The sequence below is a fragment of the Mesoplodon densirostris genome, chromosome 15, assembly GCF_025265405.1.
Source record: "Mesoplodon densirostris isolate mMesDen1 chromosome 15, mMesDen1 primary haplotype, whole genome shotgun sequence".
In the NCBI taxonomy this organism is placed as follows: domain Eukaryota; kingdom Metazoa; phylum Chordata; class Mammalia; order Artiodactyla; family Ziphiidae; genus Mesoplodon; species Mesoplodon densirostris.
Genome location: NC_082675.1, coordinates 25,577,817 through 25,595,772, shown reverse-complemented (window position 1 = coordinate 25,595,772; position 17,956 = coordinate 25,577,817). Strand labels below are relative to the sequence as shown.

Here is a 17,956-nt window from a genome sequence, read left to right as displayed (position 1 = left end):
AGGCTCTGGACGCGCAGGCTCAGCGGCCATGGCTCACGGGCCCAGCTGCTCCGCGGCATGTGGGATCCCCCCGGACCGGGGCACGAACCCGTGTCCCCTGCATCGGCAGGCGGACTCTCAACCACTGCGCCACCAGGGAAGCCCTTTTCAGCCACTTTATGATTAAAAACCATACAATGTCAATGTAACTTTTATTTTGGCAATGATAAGGAAAATTTTGTCCCAGGAATCCTTATCACCTAACATTTTCCTAGCTATTACCCCTATTACCACAAGGTGTCACTCTTTCCACATTCAAATCAAAGGGTTTGCAAGGGAAAAGGCTGTTCTTATCAGTATAAAATGGAAAACACACTGAACTCCAAAGTTAATCTGAAAAGCTTTAGAACCTCTTATATTTAGGAAGTAAAATTAGATGACTTGCTCAGTTCAGTGACAATGAAATACAGACTAGATATAAATGTTAAACTAAAAGTTTTTTAAAACTTTAGATGAAAAAGTTCATCACTATGTAAGAAATACAATCTCACAATCCACTACTTCAGTATCCAGATACCCTGGAATATTCCAAATGACCCTGAGGTCAACCTACAGATGCTGGGTCAACTAGCCAGAGCTCAGAACTGCCACCAGACACATTTAGGGCTCCTGCAAATGACCGTCTCTTTCTTGGAACTATCAATAGTTCAAACCTTCCCTCCACCCCACCTCTGCATCCACAGCACAGGGGCTCTGGCTACTGTATTGACACACTGTATCTGCCTGTCAATCCTCTGTCAGGGAATAAATAGTAAACCGTCAGTGCTCAAAGGAGCAGCATCATGAACCAGAAATTTTAAGAGCTTTAACCAAGGCATCCATTCTCCCTGTCCCCACCAGGCCATCATTAAAGTGTATTACAACTTAAAATCTGTTAACATTTGAGGAATCTAGATGAAGAACACATAAGAATTTTTTAAGTGTATTATTTGGAAATAATTTCAAACTTACAAAAAGATACAAGAAGTAACACAAAGAACCAAACACCCATTCACCTCCTTCTCAGATTTGCCTACTGTTAATAGTTTACCATTGGTTTTATCATTTGCTATCTCCCATCCCTGTCCGTCTGCCTCTAAGTGTCCCTTTTTCCTGAACCCTTAAGGATATACATCACAGTCCTTCACCCCTGAATATTCAGTGTGTAGTTCCCAAGAATACACAGACACAGCTGGGTTATCAACTTCATAAATTTATACTGACACAATACGTTTACCTAATCTCACACACATTCCAGTTCTGTCACCACACCTTTACAGCAGCTCCCGACAGCACTGGAGCCAGTGCAGGCACAGGAAGTGCACGGGTTGTCCTTCTCCTCAGCCTCCTACAGCCTGGAATTTTCCCTCAGCCTTTGTCTTTTATGACACTGGCATTTTTGAGGATACAGCACCATTCGATCCTGGGCTTTTAGTACAACATTCCTCATTTTTTGTCTGTTTAATGTTTCTTTATGTTAACTGAAGTTATGCCTCAGCCAGAATACAGCCTAGCGATATCCATGTGCCTCTGTCACTTACATGATCACCTGGTCACCCGATCACCGGGTCACAGTGTTGCCCAATTATTCCACTGTGTAATTTCTGGTTGTTTCTTTTTCCTCACTTGTAACATAATAAACAGTCTGTGGGAAGACATTTTAAGATCATGCAAATTTCTGTTCAAATTTTCCACACAGAAATGCTTTGTACTATTTATGCAACTTTTTTTAAAGTCTGAAATACTTACAAAACAGTTGTTTAGACTCTTTTAAAAAACAAAGCAACTCAAAATCTGAGTTTCATGTCTACCTGATCATAAAATCTCTGTGAAAGGGAGGAATATTAAACAAATAAACAAAAACCTGTGCCTCAGGCATAAGATTATAAAGGATAAATATTTTTTGGTCTCAGTATACTTGCAACCACTAGACAACGACAACAAATGGCTTTTCCTAAGATCTAGAAAGTTAACAACCCCATTAGCTTCTCACTTAAATGATTTTCCATAATTAAGCAGTTTTAAAGAGATGCTTCCACTTAACAGTCCTTTAGGAGCCAAACAGCAGCCGGAAGACTGCCAATGGCCATGGGAAGCTCTTGCCCACACGCGTATCTGCTGGCCACTGTGCTCCTGCCTTTGAACCCCTGCCCCAGGAAGAGCCACCCCCCGTCACTTTGCTACTTAGAACGCAAACTCTTCCCACACGTTAAGACAGGTGGGACCTCACTTACTCTCTAAGTCGGAGATGATGAGGTTGTCATGAAGCTTCACCGCCCGGTGCTGTTCTACTTCGTCTTCAAGTTCAAAGATCGTTTCTTTCATGTCACTCCTTTCTGTCTCTTTTTCTTCCAGCTCTGATCTTAATTTTTCTAATGTCATATTCAGATCTTCTATTTGCTTCTTAGCTTCTTCTTGGAAGGCTCTGTATTCATCTTCTACCTGTGCAAAATTGATGGTGCAGATCAGAAAAGTAAGAGTTGTCCTAAGGTAAGTCCTAGGACGGAGGCACACCTTGTCTCAGCAGGGAGCTGAGCGTGAGCTGCTCTGCGTGAGCAAGAACGACCTGTGTAATAGCTGGGTGGAAGGCGCTCTCCAGTAACATGGACTTCACACAGTATGCTTAAGCATGATCTGCTGCCACGTCACTGACTGAAATTACACTGACATCTCACTGAACTTCACTATACTATTTATGAGGAAATTTTCCCTTCTCCAAAGTTTGGACTGCAGGCATGCATCTGATTAATGATTAACATGCTTTCCCACAAAATGATGTCTGATTTGTGACAGTTTCAAAATCAAATTAAAAATGGAAACAAAAAAGTTCTCTAATATAGTCAGTGTTAGTTCATAGTGGCCCCCAACATACATGCTCCGACAAATACATCTCCTAAACTGTATCTATGAAAGTTGTCACTTAAAAAATTAAGGTTTAGGGGCTTCCCTGGTGGTGCAGTGGTTGAGAGTCTGCCTGCCGATGCAGGGGACACGGGTTCGTGCCCCGGTCCGGGAAGATCCCACATGCCGCGGAGCAGCTGGGCCCGTGAGCCATGGCCGCTGAGCCGGCGCATCCGGAGCCTGTGCTCCACAACGGGAGAGGCCACAGCAGTGAGAGGCCCACGTACGGCAAAAAAATAAAAATAAAAAAAAAATAATAATAATAAACACGACATCAGCAACCGCGTGGGGCACAGAGCCCTGGCGATTGCCAGCAACCCTGGGCTGCAGTTCTGACTGAGTCCTCACTATCACACTGCGTGTAAAAAAAGGGGGCTGGACCAATGATCACTAAGGTTCCCACCAGCAACAAACCATGGGCCTCTAAGAAATAGGAGCCTTCACACTCTAAAAGTATTTTAAAATCACAACAGAACTCTACTTGAAAAACTACAACCACAAAAGGATAAGAAGAGGCAGACATTGCTGGTCCCACAGACTGGAATACTGGCTCTCCGTTTTTCTTATGCCAAACTACACTACAGAGGAGGATGTAAATCTGTATGACACACTCCCCTGGGCATACCCAGAACTAGGGACAACTTCTGTTACAACTTCAGTTAGTTGTAACTCCAGCCCCAACCTCTCACAGGCAGGAAAACAGTAACAAAGTACAAGTGAGTGGAAATGACATTATTATAAGAATACTTTTCACTCCATCCCAATACAAGAAAACCATTCTGAAGCTTAAAAAAATATCTGATTAACAAAAGCTAATGACACACCACCAGGGCTGCTGGCTCTCAGTAAGCATGCCATGTACTGCAGCCGCATAACACTGGTCCAGAACATTCTATCTACTTAAACAGTACCTTTGCGATGGTGTCCTGCAATCGATTGGCATCATTCCGGGTGTGAGCCAGATCTTCCTGCAGGCTACTGGCCAGAGTCTCTGCTTTTTCTTTGTCCAGCCTGACACTCTCCAGGAGATCCTGAATGTCAGACTTGTCTCCGGAGTTATGGATGGAATACAGCTCCGCCACTTTCTGCTTCTCGTTCTCCAGCTGGGCCTTCAGGCGATTCATCTCGATCTGGTCACTGGCCACTGTGGCTTTGAACTCCTCCAACGTGGCTGCCAAGGCTGCCTTGCCCTTCTGCTCAGACTCAACGATTCGCTCCATGTGGTGGTTGCGCTCCTTGAGTGCCCCGATCATCTCCTGAGCTTCCTTGTTGTCTTGCTCAGCCATCTTCAAAGTATTACTTAAATGCTGCTGGACGCCAAGAAGCTGCTCCCGTTCAAAACGGGTGTTCTCAGCTAGATCCATGTAGCGTTGCTCCAGTTCCATGTAGCGTCCACTTTTTACATCTTCATCTATGACATAGGAAATGTGATGCTCATCTAGAAGGGAGCGGAAATATTCGATCTGTCGGCTGAAGTGTTCCAACTTATCGCTTTGCTGACATAACGACTCCATGAGAATCACCTTCTCCTCTCCGAGCCTTTCGTTTTCGCTGTTCAGCTCCTGGGTGATCTGCTGTAGATCAGCGAGCTCTTGCAGAGTCGCCTGAAGTTCCTCACTCGTACTGTGTTGGTTCTCCTCCATCTGGTGTATCCGTTCCGTCAAACAAGCGACGGACACTTCACTGGCGTTCCCGCTGCTCCCCTTCCGAGAGCGCTCTATGCTTGGAATGCCTTCTGACTCCGAGGACGACGGTGCGTCCAGGGCGTCATCGCTGGATGTGAGGGGCTGGTACACCTCACTGCACTCGCTGTCCAGGTTGTCCATAGAGTTACTGTGCTGATGGTCCATGAGGGTGTTTTCATCCTGGCTCAGGAGATCCTCCACTGACCCAGGGGCAGAGCCCTCCACTGAGGAAGTCAGAGTCCCCCCTCCATCGCTCTGGTTACCAGGGGTGATCTCTGGGCTCAGGGACTGATAGCCAAACAGTTTTTCAGAATGGTCTAGCCTCTGCTCTAGGGAGAAGCCCAGTGCGTTCAACCTGTCCTTTAGCATTCTGTTTTCATTTTTCAGCTGGTTGAGCTCCTCACGGATGGCAGTATTCTGTTCCTGTAACTGCAATAAAGTGGACTCGACGTCAGTGGGCTGGTGAACAATGATGGCTTCCTTCTCGGACTTCTCATCCCCCTCAGGAGGGTCCTCATTAATGCCCAGCTGAGCACGCATGTCTCGGAGTTCATTCCGCAAATGTAAAATCTCCACGTCTTTGGTTTTTGCCAATGTGAGAAGATCCTTCACTTTGGCTTCCAGAGCAGCTTTGTCACTGATCTGATTGTCCGATTTGGACTTGCTCATGCGAATGTCGCATTCCGTAGCCGTGCGACTGCGGGAACGTTTAGCCAACGCCATGTCATTAGCCCCCTGACCTGCAGAAGGTAGTTTTTTGCTCTGGTTTAGTCGGGTACGTTCACGTAATCTTTCTCTAGTAGAACTGGATTCTTTATTACCTGTGGAAGTGCTCCGCTTGGTTGAAGAACTCGTGCCTACATGTTTAAGACAAAGAATATAAGGCAAAAACTTAGCAGTAGAAAGGCACATAGTGGGACTTCCCCGGTGGCGCAGTGGTTAAGAATCTGCCTGCCAATGCAGGGGACACAGGTTCGATCCCTGGTCCATGAAGATCCCACACGCCGCAAAGCAACTAAGCCTGTGCACCACAACTACTGAGCCTGCGCTCTAGAGCCCGTGAATCACAACTACTGAAGCCTGTGCACCTAGAGCCCATACTCTGCAACAAGAGAAGCCACCACAATGAGAAGCCCATGCACCGAAACGAAGAGTAGCCCCCACTCGCCGTAACTAGAGAAAGCATACACGCAGCAACAAAGATCCAACGTAGCCAAAAATAAATAAATAAATTAATTAATCAATTAAAAAAAGAAAGGCACATAGTTATGCCCCAGGTAGAATGAGATATAATCTAAGGATCTATAATCATAATCACACAGTGATTCTGACCTATACTAATTCTGCCTGAGAGTCTGGTTACTATAAAGTTGTTTCCTCCAAACTGGAAGATCAATCATCTTTTAATTATCAATGAAAAATGAAGTTTATACTGAGTTGTATGGAATCATCTTTTAATTATCAATGAAAAATGAAGTTTATACTGAGTTGTATGGAATGTGAATTATACCTCAATAAAGCTTTCACAATAAAAAAAAAGCTATACACATGAACTTGAATCCCAATCCATGGCTTTCAACAGGTGGCTAGGGACACAGTATCTAGGGCAAGCCAGAAGGTGACTCTAGGGATAGCCAGTCAGGTAGCAAACTAACTGCAGAAACAGACAGTGAAGGAAGATTACAGATGACCAGAAGTGAGAGGCAGCCTGTGGACAAACAAAAAACCTAAGCTACCTACAATAACCACAAAAACTATGATCGAAGTAAATGCAAAACATTTTTCACACCATAAAATGCCACAAAATAGTACCAATAACAAGAATTATCAGAATAGACAACATGCACTTATACTTACTACACACACATATTAACACTTCATACACATTAATTTACACAAGCTTCATTATCATCATCCTGTTTTACAGACAAAGAAACCCAAAAAGAGATGTTAAATAATCTGCTGACATCCCACAGGTAATACATGGATGAGCCAAGATTCACACACAGGCAGGCAGTCTAAGCAGTATGCCACTCTGCCTCCCTAAGTGTTAGAAAACGACGATGCATCACTGTTAAGTTATAACAGCACGTTCGTCAAATATGCTGCACAAGGCACACCATTACTTAACTGCTAAAATTTTAAACCTGTGCAAACAATTGACATGATCATGTATTTAATATAAGAAGAACAGGAGTATGTTTAAATACCCACAAACACTTAAGGAAATCATTAGACTATTTTTTACTTTGAAAAATAAGTCCTAGACCTGACCAATAAATATTTTTAAAGAACCAACTGGTTCTTTATGTGGCAGGCACCAGGCTAACCAGGAAACGGGGAGTAAAAGGTCTACACGAGGGAGGATGATGTGGGAAGAGAGCCACTAATTCTGCCAGGGATCAGGTGTAGAGCAGGGGAGGGAATGCTGGTGGCCACACGACAGATGAGGACGAGGTAATGGAAGCAGCATCGTACACAGAAGGAAAAGTAAGGTCCTACAGTCGATGGAAGCAGCAGGGGAAGGTTTCCATAGGGCCCTGAATGCCAGGGAGAACTTGGTGAGTTGCAGCAACAAAGGTTCAATAAATTTTCTTGAGCAGGGAAGAAACACAGAGAAAGACTACTTTGATGGAAATTAAGCTAGAGAATGTGAAGTGAAACATGAGGAAGAAGGAAAAGCAGTAAAACTAAAGGAAGGCCTGCATTCGGGGAGCAAGAGCTAGATCTCCATAAGAGCAGAGAAGGGATAATAAATCTGTAATAGATTTCAAAGGCAGAAGTAACAGGATTAGGAGGAACAACTGCAAATGGAGGCCAAAAGAGGGAAAAGATGGGGCAACTGATCCGGGGAGGTGATAACTGAGTCCAGCCTTGTGAGGGCAGGAGGCACTGGTCAGCAGGGAACCACGGGTGTGCACCCAGGGAATTCTAAAGGGTAGAACCAGGAGGAGATACTGGTGGGATTAGAGTACTGAATTTCCTTCTTACCACACAAGCTACAGTGCTAAATGTGGTGACGACCCCAGGCTTGCGGGTGAAAGACTTAAGGTCCAGTCTCTGCTCCATCACCAGCTTTGAGGCCTGGTACAAAATGGGCACCCAGTAAGCATTCACTGAGCAAATGAATGCATGGCCCTGAGCAAGATACTTGAGCTTTCTAAGTGTAGACTGCCATCTCTAAAATGAGACTAATGATAGCCTCGACTTCACAGGGCTGTAGTGAGGATAAAATGGAATAATGCCTCTAAAGCAAAGTGATGACTTCCACGTTTCCTCCTGGTGATCATACTGCACTGCTATTACAATTAACAGTGGGGCATGACCTGGAGTGGGCGGAAGAATCCACAGAGGGTCACAGCAGGAGAGATGACAGTAAGCAAACTTGGGCTAGGAAAAAAATCCAATACACGCAAGAGGGGACAAGAGCCTAAATAATGATAGCAAAAGAAGGTCTGCTATAATTTCTGCCAATTTGCTTTCATACACTTTATTACAAACATATGACCTTAAGTTTATAGGAAGTTTCAAAGTTTTTTTCTGTAAGTGTAAGAAGTAAAATATGATAACATTACTCCTTGGACTACAGAATGAGATCTAGAAACAAACTGCTGCTAACGAAGGAAGAAAGAATGGTAGGACTGGAATGAATGGATCTAGGCATCAACCATCAGAGGCTTCTAACAACATGGAGCGGGACACGGCCAGAAACAATGGGCCTCCTGACAGACAGACAACTATTACCTAGGAAGGAATTGGTGGGGGTAAGAGGAAGGAACCTGAGTCCGTCCCATCAGGGCTCTAAATTCAATGACATTTATAGTAAACAGAGAGAATAAAAGAATAAAATCAAGGACATCATAGGAATGTGACATCAAAATCCAGATCACGGGACTTCCCTGGTGGCACAGTGGTTAAGAATCCACCTACCAATGCAGGGGACACTGGTTCGATCCCTGGTTCGGGAAGATCCCACATGCTGCAGAGCAACTAAGCCCGTGTGCCACAACTACTGAAGCCCACACACCTAGAGCCCGTGCTCTGCAACGAAGAATGGCCCACGCTCCCTGCAACTAGAGAAAGCCCACGTGCAGCAGCAAAACCCCAATGCAGCCAAAAATAAATTAATAATTTTAAAAAAAAATCCAGATCACAGGAGGCAGTTTCATAGTGGTCCAGTGGTTAGGGCTCGGCACTTTCACTGCCAGGGCCTGGGTTCAATCCCTGGTCGGGGAACTAAGATCCCACAAGCCACACAGCATGACCCAAGGGTGGGGGGACATCAAGATCATGGGAAACTCTACAGATCAAACAACCAGTTTCCACAAAAATTAAATTGCAAGAAAAAAGTGGGATGAACTCATAGATTTAAAATGAAGATTTAAGAGACACTTCACCAATTACTATATATGGACCTTAAGTGAATCCTGGTAAATCCTGATCCAAACAAATAACTAAATATATGTATGTAATATTTATAAGACAGTTAGAAATTTAAATACTTACTGAATAATTTATGATTTGAGAAATGATTATTAATTATTTTAAGGACTGATAATGGTATTATGAATATATTTTTAAAAGAATCCTTGTCTTTCAAAGATAATTAAATATTTGTGGATGACATCTGGAATTTGCTTCAAAATAGGGGAAGGTGGGTGGTCAAGGAGCTAAGAGTGGCCATCAGGTGATAAGGGTGATGAGTATACAGAGATGAAATACCAGATACTTTTGTGCATATTTGAAATTTTCTACGATTAGATGGAATTCCCTAAATACCACTGCACTCACCTACTCAAACACAAAGGCAGTGTAACCCTCACACCGAGTGCGCGCATACCTGTACTACTCTTGGGTCTGTTCTCCATGGTGCTCATGGCAGGGGCGGATGCTGACGGTGCTGTGGAAGGGCAGGTGCTTTTCTTCCCTTTGACACCATTCGTCACAGTCACCCCTCCAGCCATCCCAGCTAAAAGGTCATCACTGCTCTTGGTCTAGAAGCAACAGAAGATAAAAACAAATTGATTAGAAGAAGCAAGATTAAATAACATTTTGACACTAAACAAAGCCCTTGACTTTTACGCTGAGTTCAAGAACTCTACAAGGACTTTCTGACAGTTACCAAGCAGCACATCACTCTGTGCTACAGAAACAGAACTTCTTCACTGCTTCATAAATGATCACACACTTCTTTTTTTAATTAATTTTATTAAATCTTCACCCTAGTATATACATTTTTTTCTTTTATAAAGCCATTTTTAATTTAATTTTATTTAGTTATTTAGTTATTTATTTTGGCCACACTGTGCACAGCATGCAGCATCTTAGTTCCCCACCCAGGGATCAAACCTGCACCTCCTGCATTGGAAGCACGGAGTCTTAACCACTGGACCTCCAGGGAAGTCCCACACACACTCATTTTTAAAATATGAAAATCATAATGTACTCAGAGATGTTATGGAAGCCCACTGTGTGCCCCCACGTGCCAGATTCAGTGAGAGGTGGGAGAAAGTGCAGACATCCTCCTTGCTACCACTCATCTAGGATGTGACTCTAGGATAGCGACATCACATGTGCTATCTCAGGAAAGGTCTGTAATGCCACAGGAAACGCCACCTTGCAGTTTCTAGAGAGAAGCAGTACTGAGGGTCATGAGGAATCTTCACTGCTCTGAAGTGATGCAACGATGGAGCCAATGTCTAAAAGAAGTTATTCTGGGGCTTCCCTGGTGGCGCAGTGGTTGAGCGTCCGCCTGCCAATGCCGGACACATGGGTTCGAGCCCTGGTCTGGGAAGATCCCATATGCCACGGAGCAGCTGGCCCCGTGAGCCACAATTACTGAGCCTGCGCGTCTGGAGCCTGTGCTCCACAACAAGAGAGGCCGCGATAGTGAGAGGCCCGCGCACCGCGATGAGGAGTGGCCCCCACTTGCCACAACTAGAGAAAGCCCTCGCACAGAAACGAAGACCCAACACAGCCATAAATTAAAAAAAAAAAAAAAAAAAGAGCTGGTGACACGTACGTGCGCCGAGACAGCGCGAAAAATAAAAAATAAAATAAAATAAAATAAAATAAAAGAAGTTATGCTGAAATTTATTTTTCTTACTTCTATTTTTTTTGTAGTCTAATTTAAGCCAAAATTGAAAGAAGGGTTGTTGTTTTTTTTAAAGCCTAAGTAATATACAAATAAAAAACTAGAGATTTTATGGTTAGAGTGAGGGTTAAATGATCATACTACTCAAGAAAGACCATTTGTAATATTTATTTATGTTTTATGAAGATGATTGAAAAAAATGTGAGCTTTTTAAAAAGAAAACAAGCACTCTGGAGAACTGGATTGGATATAAAATTGTTACTTAAGAAAAACAGTGAAGAAATCTGATTTTACTTCTCCTAGAAATGAGAGAGAACAAAGAGGAGTTAAAGATCTGTGGGGGGGGGGGACCCTGCTTTTAAATAAAATAACCAAAAGTTTTGCCCACTAAGGTGAAGGCACAAGTTAACCAGCCAACTTATGTTGTTGCCCATTGAGATAATCACCCTCGGATAATCACAATGAATTCATTTCTACAAATTAAAATGGTTCAAAAACAACTCATCTCTAAATCTGAAGCCTCTCCCAGTTCTAAATGTCAGTGACTGTATATGGAGTAGTACTATTAGGTAGGTCAATCTGTCTTACTAAAAAAGAGGCAGAAGGAAAATTAATGTTTTAAATGAATTGTCAGAATTAAGCTTTGGTAATTTAGGGTTGTCACATTATGAAAAATCTAGATCACATAATAAGGAAGGGGTATATTGCATTAATCATTAAGGATTGTTCATATTCTTTTTTTTTTTTTTTTTGCGGCATGCAGGCCTCTCACCGTTGTGGCCTCTCCCATTGCGGAGCACAGGCTCCGGACGCGCAGGCTCAGCGGCCATGGCTCACGGGCCTAGCCGCTCCGCGGCATGTGGGATCTTCCCGGACTGGGGCACGAACCCGCGTCCCCTGCATTGGCAGGCGGACTCTCAACCACTGCGCCACCAGGGAAGCCCTGTTCATATTCTTTAAGACTAGTTTCTCTTAATGAAACTGGTTATCAAGTATGATGCAAAAAAAAAATTGTAAATCAAGTTGCACTCCCTCCTTGTCAATTTGTACCTCGTCTACTAAGCAGTAAATAAACTTAGCATACTCTTACATTTTCAAATCATTTTTTATATTGTTAATAAAAGTTAAAATTATCTTTGAATTAATTTTCCTTCCTCCATAAGTTAAATATTCTTTCCTTCCATAATAATTACATCTGAAGACCACCCTACATACTCCTGTAAAAAGTGGCTGAATTGTCACAGTTCTCTGTTTACAATTTGCCTTTGGGTAATGGCAAAATTAAACATACATCAGAGCACCAAATCAAAATCTATGCAATTATCACAATAACTAGAATAATATAATATTGTCACATGAATTAACCAAACTGTATATATAGGCACTTGATTTATGACCAAAGAAGCAGTACAGAAAAAAATGGAGTTTTCAATAAATGGTGCTAGGTCAACTGTATATTCACAAAGGAAAAAAGATGAATGAGCCCTATTTCACACCATATCAAAAATAAATTCCAAGGCTTTCTATCATTCAAAATCCTGAATGATAAAACAAAAAATTGAAAAATTTGACTACATAAAAATCTTAAGAAAAAATTTAAATTTTTGCATGGCCAAAAAAAAATAAGCAAAGTTTAAAAATAAAATCCACACATGAGAAACTGGGTAAGTATACTTGCAATATCTCACAGATAAAGGGCTAATATCCCTAATACACAAAGAACTCTTAAAAATTACGGGGAAAGAGACCAAAAAACACAAAGAATAGTGAGCAAAATGAACAATCACATACAATCAACTCGCACAAATGTACGAAAGAAGGTGATTAGTCAGTCTAACTCATATTAGAAATACAAAGTAAACAACATTGAGATACCATGTCTCACCTCAGACTGGCACAAAAGGAAAAAGTATGACACACTCCTTTGGGAAGGATGTGAGGAAACAGGCACTCTCATAAGTTGTTGGCAAGAATGCAGCTTGATTGACAGAGCCTTACGGAAGGAGTCTGGTGACATCTAACAAAGCTACATACACCTTTACCTCCTGCCCAGCAATCCCACTTCTAGGAATTTAAACCTGAAGACACACTTCCAATAAGACAAAAATACACTTGCATAAAGTTACTCATTGCAGCATTGTTTTTAGTTGCAAAATAATGGAAACACCTTAAACGCCTGTACATAGGTTAGTAGCTGAATAAACTATATACATCCATACAATGAAATGTTAAACAGAATGAGAAAGACTGCTAAAAAGTGGTGTGAAGAGATTTCTAGAATACTTTAAGTGGAAAAAAGCCAAGTGCAAAAGTATATCTAATTATGTCAACTTTTGTGTAAGAAAGCAGAAATACAAAACAAACATCTGCTCATTCATGCAAAAAGAAACACAGAAAAACTAAATTAGACTGCTTACCTCTAAGCAGTGGGTGGAGACAGAGTAAGGAGGATGGGGGGGGCACTTCTCTGACCACATCTCATACAGTTGTGACGCGTGGAACCACGGGAGTGCTTCACGTGTTCACAATGAATAATTATACAAACAAGGGTGGGGGGACCCTAAAGTGGAACACAATGGGAACAAATGGACACAACTCCATTTCAAATGAATCATACAACCACATGGGGTTGGAATGGGGGCAATCAAGTATCTTTTGAACACACTATTTTGACCATAAACCCTCAAACTCTCAAGCTAAATACAAAAAAGTATAAATTCTGAATTCCAGCTGGTAGAATTGTTTTTTGCAGTGGTAACAGTGAGTAAATCTGTATTTTCTGTATATTCTAGGATTGAGAAAATAAACAAATCTATTATAGATAACCAATGCCACTGTCAGTGGAAGGGATTACAATTATGGAAAGTGCAAAGGCTACTAGCAACCTTGTATAGTAACTGGAATTGGAAGTATCAGTGTGAACTCTGAGGTTTTAATGTGTATGGAGAGAAGTAGATACAGAAATTGGTACAGATATGCATGTACACATGTGTGCACGCTCCTACCTCTGTCTGCTGAAAGGGCTTAGAAACAATATGTGCAAAAGCCATGAGCACACCTAGCTTCCAGATGGTTTAAATTCTACCCCTCACTGAAAAGATCAAGGCCTCCTTGAAGACAAGGCTGATTCTAGGGCTGGGGCTGGAAAAGCAGGAAATTTATTGTGCCAGAAATTAAGAAATTGCTCAGAGAGGGGCTTTCCAGGTGGCGCAGTGGTTAAGAATCCACCTGCTAATGCAGGGGACACGGGTTCGAACCCTGGCCTGGGAAGAGCCCACATGCCGCAGAACTAAGCCCAGGCGCCACAACTACTGAGCCTGCGCTCTAGAGCCTGCTTGCTGCAACTACTGACCCTGCGTGCCTAGAGCCCGTGCTCCGCAACAAGAGAAGCCACCACAGTGAGAAGCCAGTGCACCACAACGGAGAAGCCCCCGCTCGCTGCAACTAGAGAAAGCCCGCGCGCAGCAACGAAGACCCAACGCGGCCAAAAATAAATTAAAAAAAAGAAATTGCTCAGAGAATACGAGGAACATGTCAGAAGGACACGAGAGCCAGCTTGAAGGGACTCCCACTGGCCAAACTGGGGACAATCTGAGCATCAAAATAAATGATGCTAACAGTTTACAGCCCACTGAAGAAGAATCCATGAATCCACACTAATATAAATGAATACACAAATGGGAGAAAAGTAAAAACTCTTCCTTATAGTAGAATGCTGACTAATAAATGTAGAAAGAATGATGGAATTATAAAATTACCACTTGGCAAAAATCATAGTAATAATCATAGTAATAATTGATTCTGGAAAGAATTACTAAAAATTGCTAAAACTAACGTGAAAGTTTGATGAGAGAGAGGATATTTACAGTGTCAAGTATTTTCGACAAGATACTTATTTTTACAAAAGGCGACATAGTAACCTGATAGTGGAGGAACCCAGCAGACACCACCTTCACCAAGTTATCATCACCAGGAACACTGACACCACACACCACCTGCCTCTGGAAATGCTGCACCTAGGACGCCCAGCTTCTGTGGGACTCCTGCGGGACCCTGCAGCCCCAGCCTATGGAAACACTGACAAACCCAAATGTGGATGACAGTCAGCCAAACAAACGGGACTACACGCTTTAGTAAATGTCAAGGTCCTAAAAGACAAAGACTGAGGAACTATTCCAAATTTAAGGAGAATGAAGAACAGCTATATGCAATTCACGACCCCGGACTGAATCCTGGACCAGAAAAAAATTTTGCTTCTTTTTTTGCTAAAGTGGACATTAGCACAATTGGTGAAATTTAACTGAAGTCTACAGATCAGATACTAGCATTCTATCAATGTTCATTTCCAGATATTATCATTGTACTATGGTTATAAGAGAATGGGTCTTGTTTTTTAAGGAAATACACACTGAAATATTCAGCAATAAAGGAGCATTAGCTCTACAATTTACACTTAAACAGATCAAGAAAAAAATTATGTACTTCTGGGGGCTTCCCTGGAGGCTCAGTGGTTAAGAATCCGCCTGCCAATGCAGGGGACACAGGTTTGAGCCCTGGTCCAGGACGATCCCACATGCCGTGGAGCAACTAAGCCCATGTTCCACAACTACTGAGCCTGTGCTCTAAGAGTCCGTGAGCCACAACTACTGAGCCTGTGTGCTACAACTACTGAAGCCCACGCGCCTACAGCCCGAGCTCTACAACAAGAGAAGCCAGCGCAATGAGAAGCCCACACCACAATGAAGAGTAGCCCCCACTAACCGCAACTAGAGAAAGCCTGTGCACAGCAACGAAGACCCAACGCAGCCAATTAATTAATTAATTAAAACAAAAGAAGTAGAAAGAGAAGGTACAGAGTAGGAGAATATATGTACAATGCATATAAATGGCAAAGGGTTCACGTCTAGTATAGGTAAAGAACGATAAATCAGTACAAAGAAACACACTGCACCACCTCAGCCACTAGGACGGCTACTACCAAAAAACAGAAAAAACAAGTGCTTGCCAGGATTAGCAAAAGGGGAACCCTTGTGCACTGTTGATGGGAATATAAAATGGTGCAGCTGCTGTGGAAAACAGTATGGTCGTTCTTCAAAAATTAAAAATCAAACTACCATACAACCCCACAATTCCACTTCTGGGTATATACCCAAAAGAATTGAAAGCAGGGTCTCTAAGAGATATTTGCACACCCATGTTCACAGCTACTATTCACAATAGCCAAAAGGTAGAAGCAACCCAAGTATCCGCTGATGGAAGCATGGATAAACAAAGTGTGATCTATACATACAGTGGAGTATTATTCAGCCTTAAAAAGGAAGGAAATTCTGCAATATGCTACAACGTAGATGACTCTGAAGACATTTTGCTACAGTAAATAGGCCAGTCACAAAAAGACAAATACTGTGTAATTCTACTCATATGAAGTACTCAGAGTAGTCAGACTCACAGAGACAGAGAGTGGAATGGTGGTTGCCAGGGACTGGGAGGAGGAGATGGGGAGTTAGTGTTCAATGGGGACAGACTCTCAGTCTGGGAAAATGAAAAAGTTTTGAAGATGGACGGTGGTGACAGTTACTCAGCAGTGTGAATGTACTTAATGCCACAAAACGGTACACTTAACAATGGTTAAGATGATAAATGTTATGTGTGTTTTACCACACACACACACACAAAAGTTGAGGAAAAAAAGACACCACAGTAAAAATATGGGCAAGTGATTTGAACAGGCACTTCACATAAGAGAATATCTAAATGTTCACTAAACACTTAAAAATAAGACAAGAAAAGGTGCTTAATCTCATTGATAACAATGCAAATGCAAACTAAAGCCACTTTATAACATCTCTATGAATGGTTACAATGAAAAGAGTAATGTAAGTGCAGGTGAGGATGTGGGGCATCCCAGAGTAACCCCTTTGGGAAATGACTGGCCATCTACCTATGAAAGGTGAACGCCATGCACTTTACAACCCAGCAATTTCACTCCTGGTTATGGAGTCAACAGAAATGGGTGCACCTGCGTATAATAGACGTTGTGTAGGATGTTCATAACAGTACTATGACTAATAGCCCCAAAGGAAACTCCAGATAGATGTCCATCAAGGGCAGAAGAGGTGTATGGCTTGTGGACATTCCACGGTTAGTAATCAGCAAGGAGGAGCTGCTTACACATGAATGTATATACAAAACAGGCAGACTCACAGGCATAGAAAACAAACTTATGGTTACCAAAGGGGAAGGTGGCAGGGGGGTGGATAAATCAGGAGTACAGGATTAACAGATACACACTACTATACATAAAATAAGATAAGCAACAAGGATTTACTACAGCACAGGGAACTATAATCAATATTTTTTAAGACCTATAATGGAAAATAATCTAAAAAATATATATAATATAGCTGAATCACTTTGTTGTACACCTGAAACTAACACAATATTGTAAATCAATTATACTTCAATTAAGAAAAAAAAAGGGAGGAGCTGCTGCTATAGGCAACAACAGAGATGAATAACATGACCTAAACACAGTTAAGGAAACCAGACACACATAAAAAGAACTTCATGTCCAATTACCTCTATATAAAGATCCCAAACAGGCAAAATGAATCTTGGGGGCTAGAAGTTAGGGTGGTAGTTACTTCCGGAGAGGAAGGAAAAGGCAGTGATGAAGGGGGCACAGAGGGGTCGGGGGGGAGGCCACTGAGGTGCAGGCAGGCTCTGCTTCCTGACCTGGCTGGTGGCCCAGGGTACGTTCACCCCTCACTAAGCCCAACACAGACGCTTTGTGAACTTCTCTGAGTGTATGTTCTACTTTATCAGAAAAGTAAAAACAAAACAAGAAACAACTCTGCACTTTCCAACTTGCCTTTTACACGAAGGTACTTGCAGGCTCTGATACTTTTTTCTGTTTCAATTTTTGTTACACAGTTCTATAAATAAATGTGCATTCCCACATGTAAACATCCCCCATCAGCAACAGTCCAAAAAACCGAAACTGATGAAGGAATAGATTTTTCGCCTACTTTTTAATAACAGGTGCAAAACACAAATCATTTGGTAAAAACATACAGATACAAATAATGAAATAATACAACCAAAGAATACATGCTTCTCCAGGTAAAGTCCAAGTTTCATAGTCTGCATCTCCACCTCATAATTTAAGATTAGTTTAAAATTTCTACCTTCCAGGTTTCAGAGATGGATTACTCAGTCACACTGTGAACTAACTTTTACACTGAAAAGGTATGATCAC

The 17,956-nt window shown here is 42.2% G+C and overlaps 1 protein-coding gene across 4 annotated transcripts in view; it reads right to left on the bottom strand.

Moving 5' to 3' along the window:
- The window catches only part of SPECC1L (sperm antigen with calponin homology and coiled-coil domains 1 like), a 123,933-nt gene that overhangs the window by 74,841 nt on the left and 31,136 nt on the right, over window positions 1-17,956 (bottom strand). For 3 of the 4 annotated variants that reach the window (XM_060118451.1, XM_060118450.1, XM_060118455.1), the window contains 3 exons: window positions 9,445-9,598; window positions 3,831-5,461; window positions 2,253-2,460 (listed from right to left, as the gene is read on the bottom strand). In XM_060118451.1, the coding sequence (XP_059974434.1) occupies window positions 2,253-2,460; window positions 3,831-5,461; window positions 9,445-9,598 (1,993 nt within the window). The remainder of the gene's footprint in view (window positions 1-2,252; window positions 2,461-3,830; window positions 5,462-9,444; window positions 9,599-17,956) is intronic. The other variant, XM_060118452.1, reaches the window with a different exon arrangement.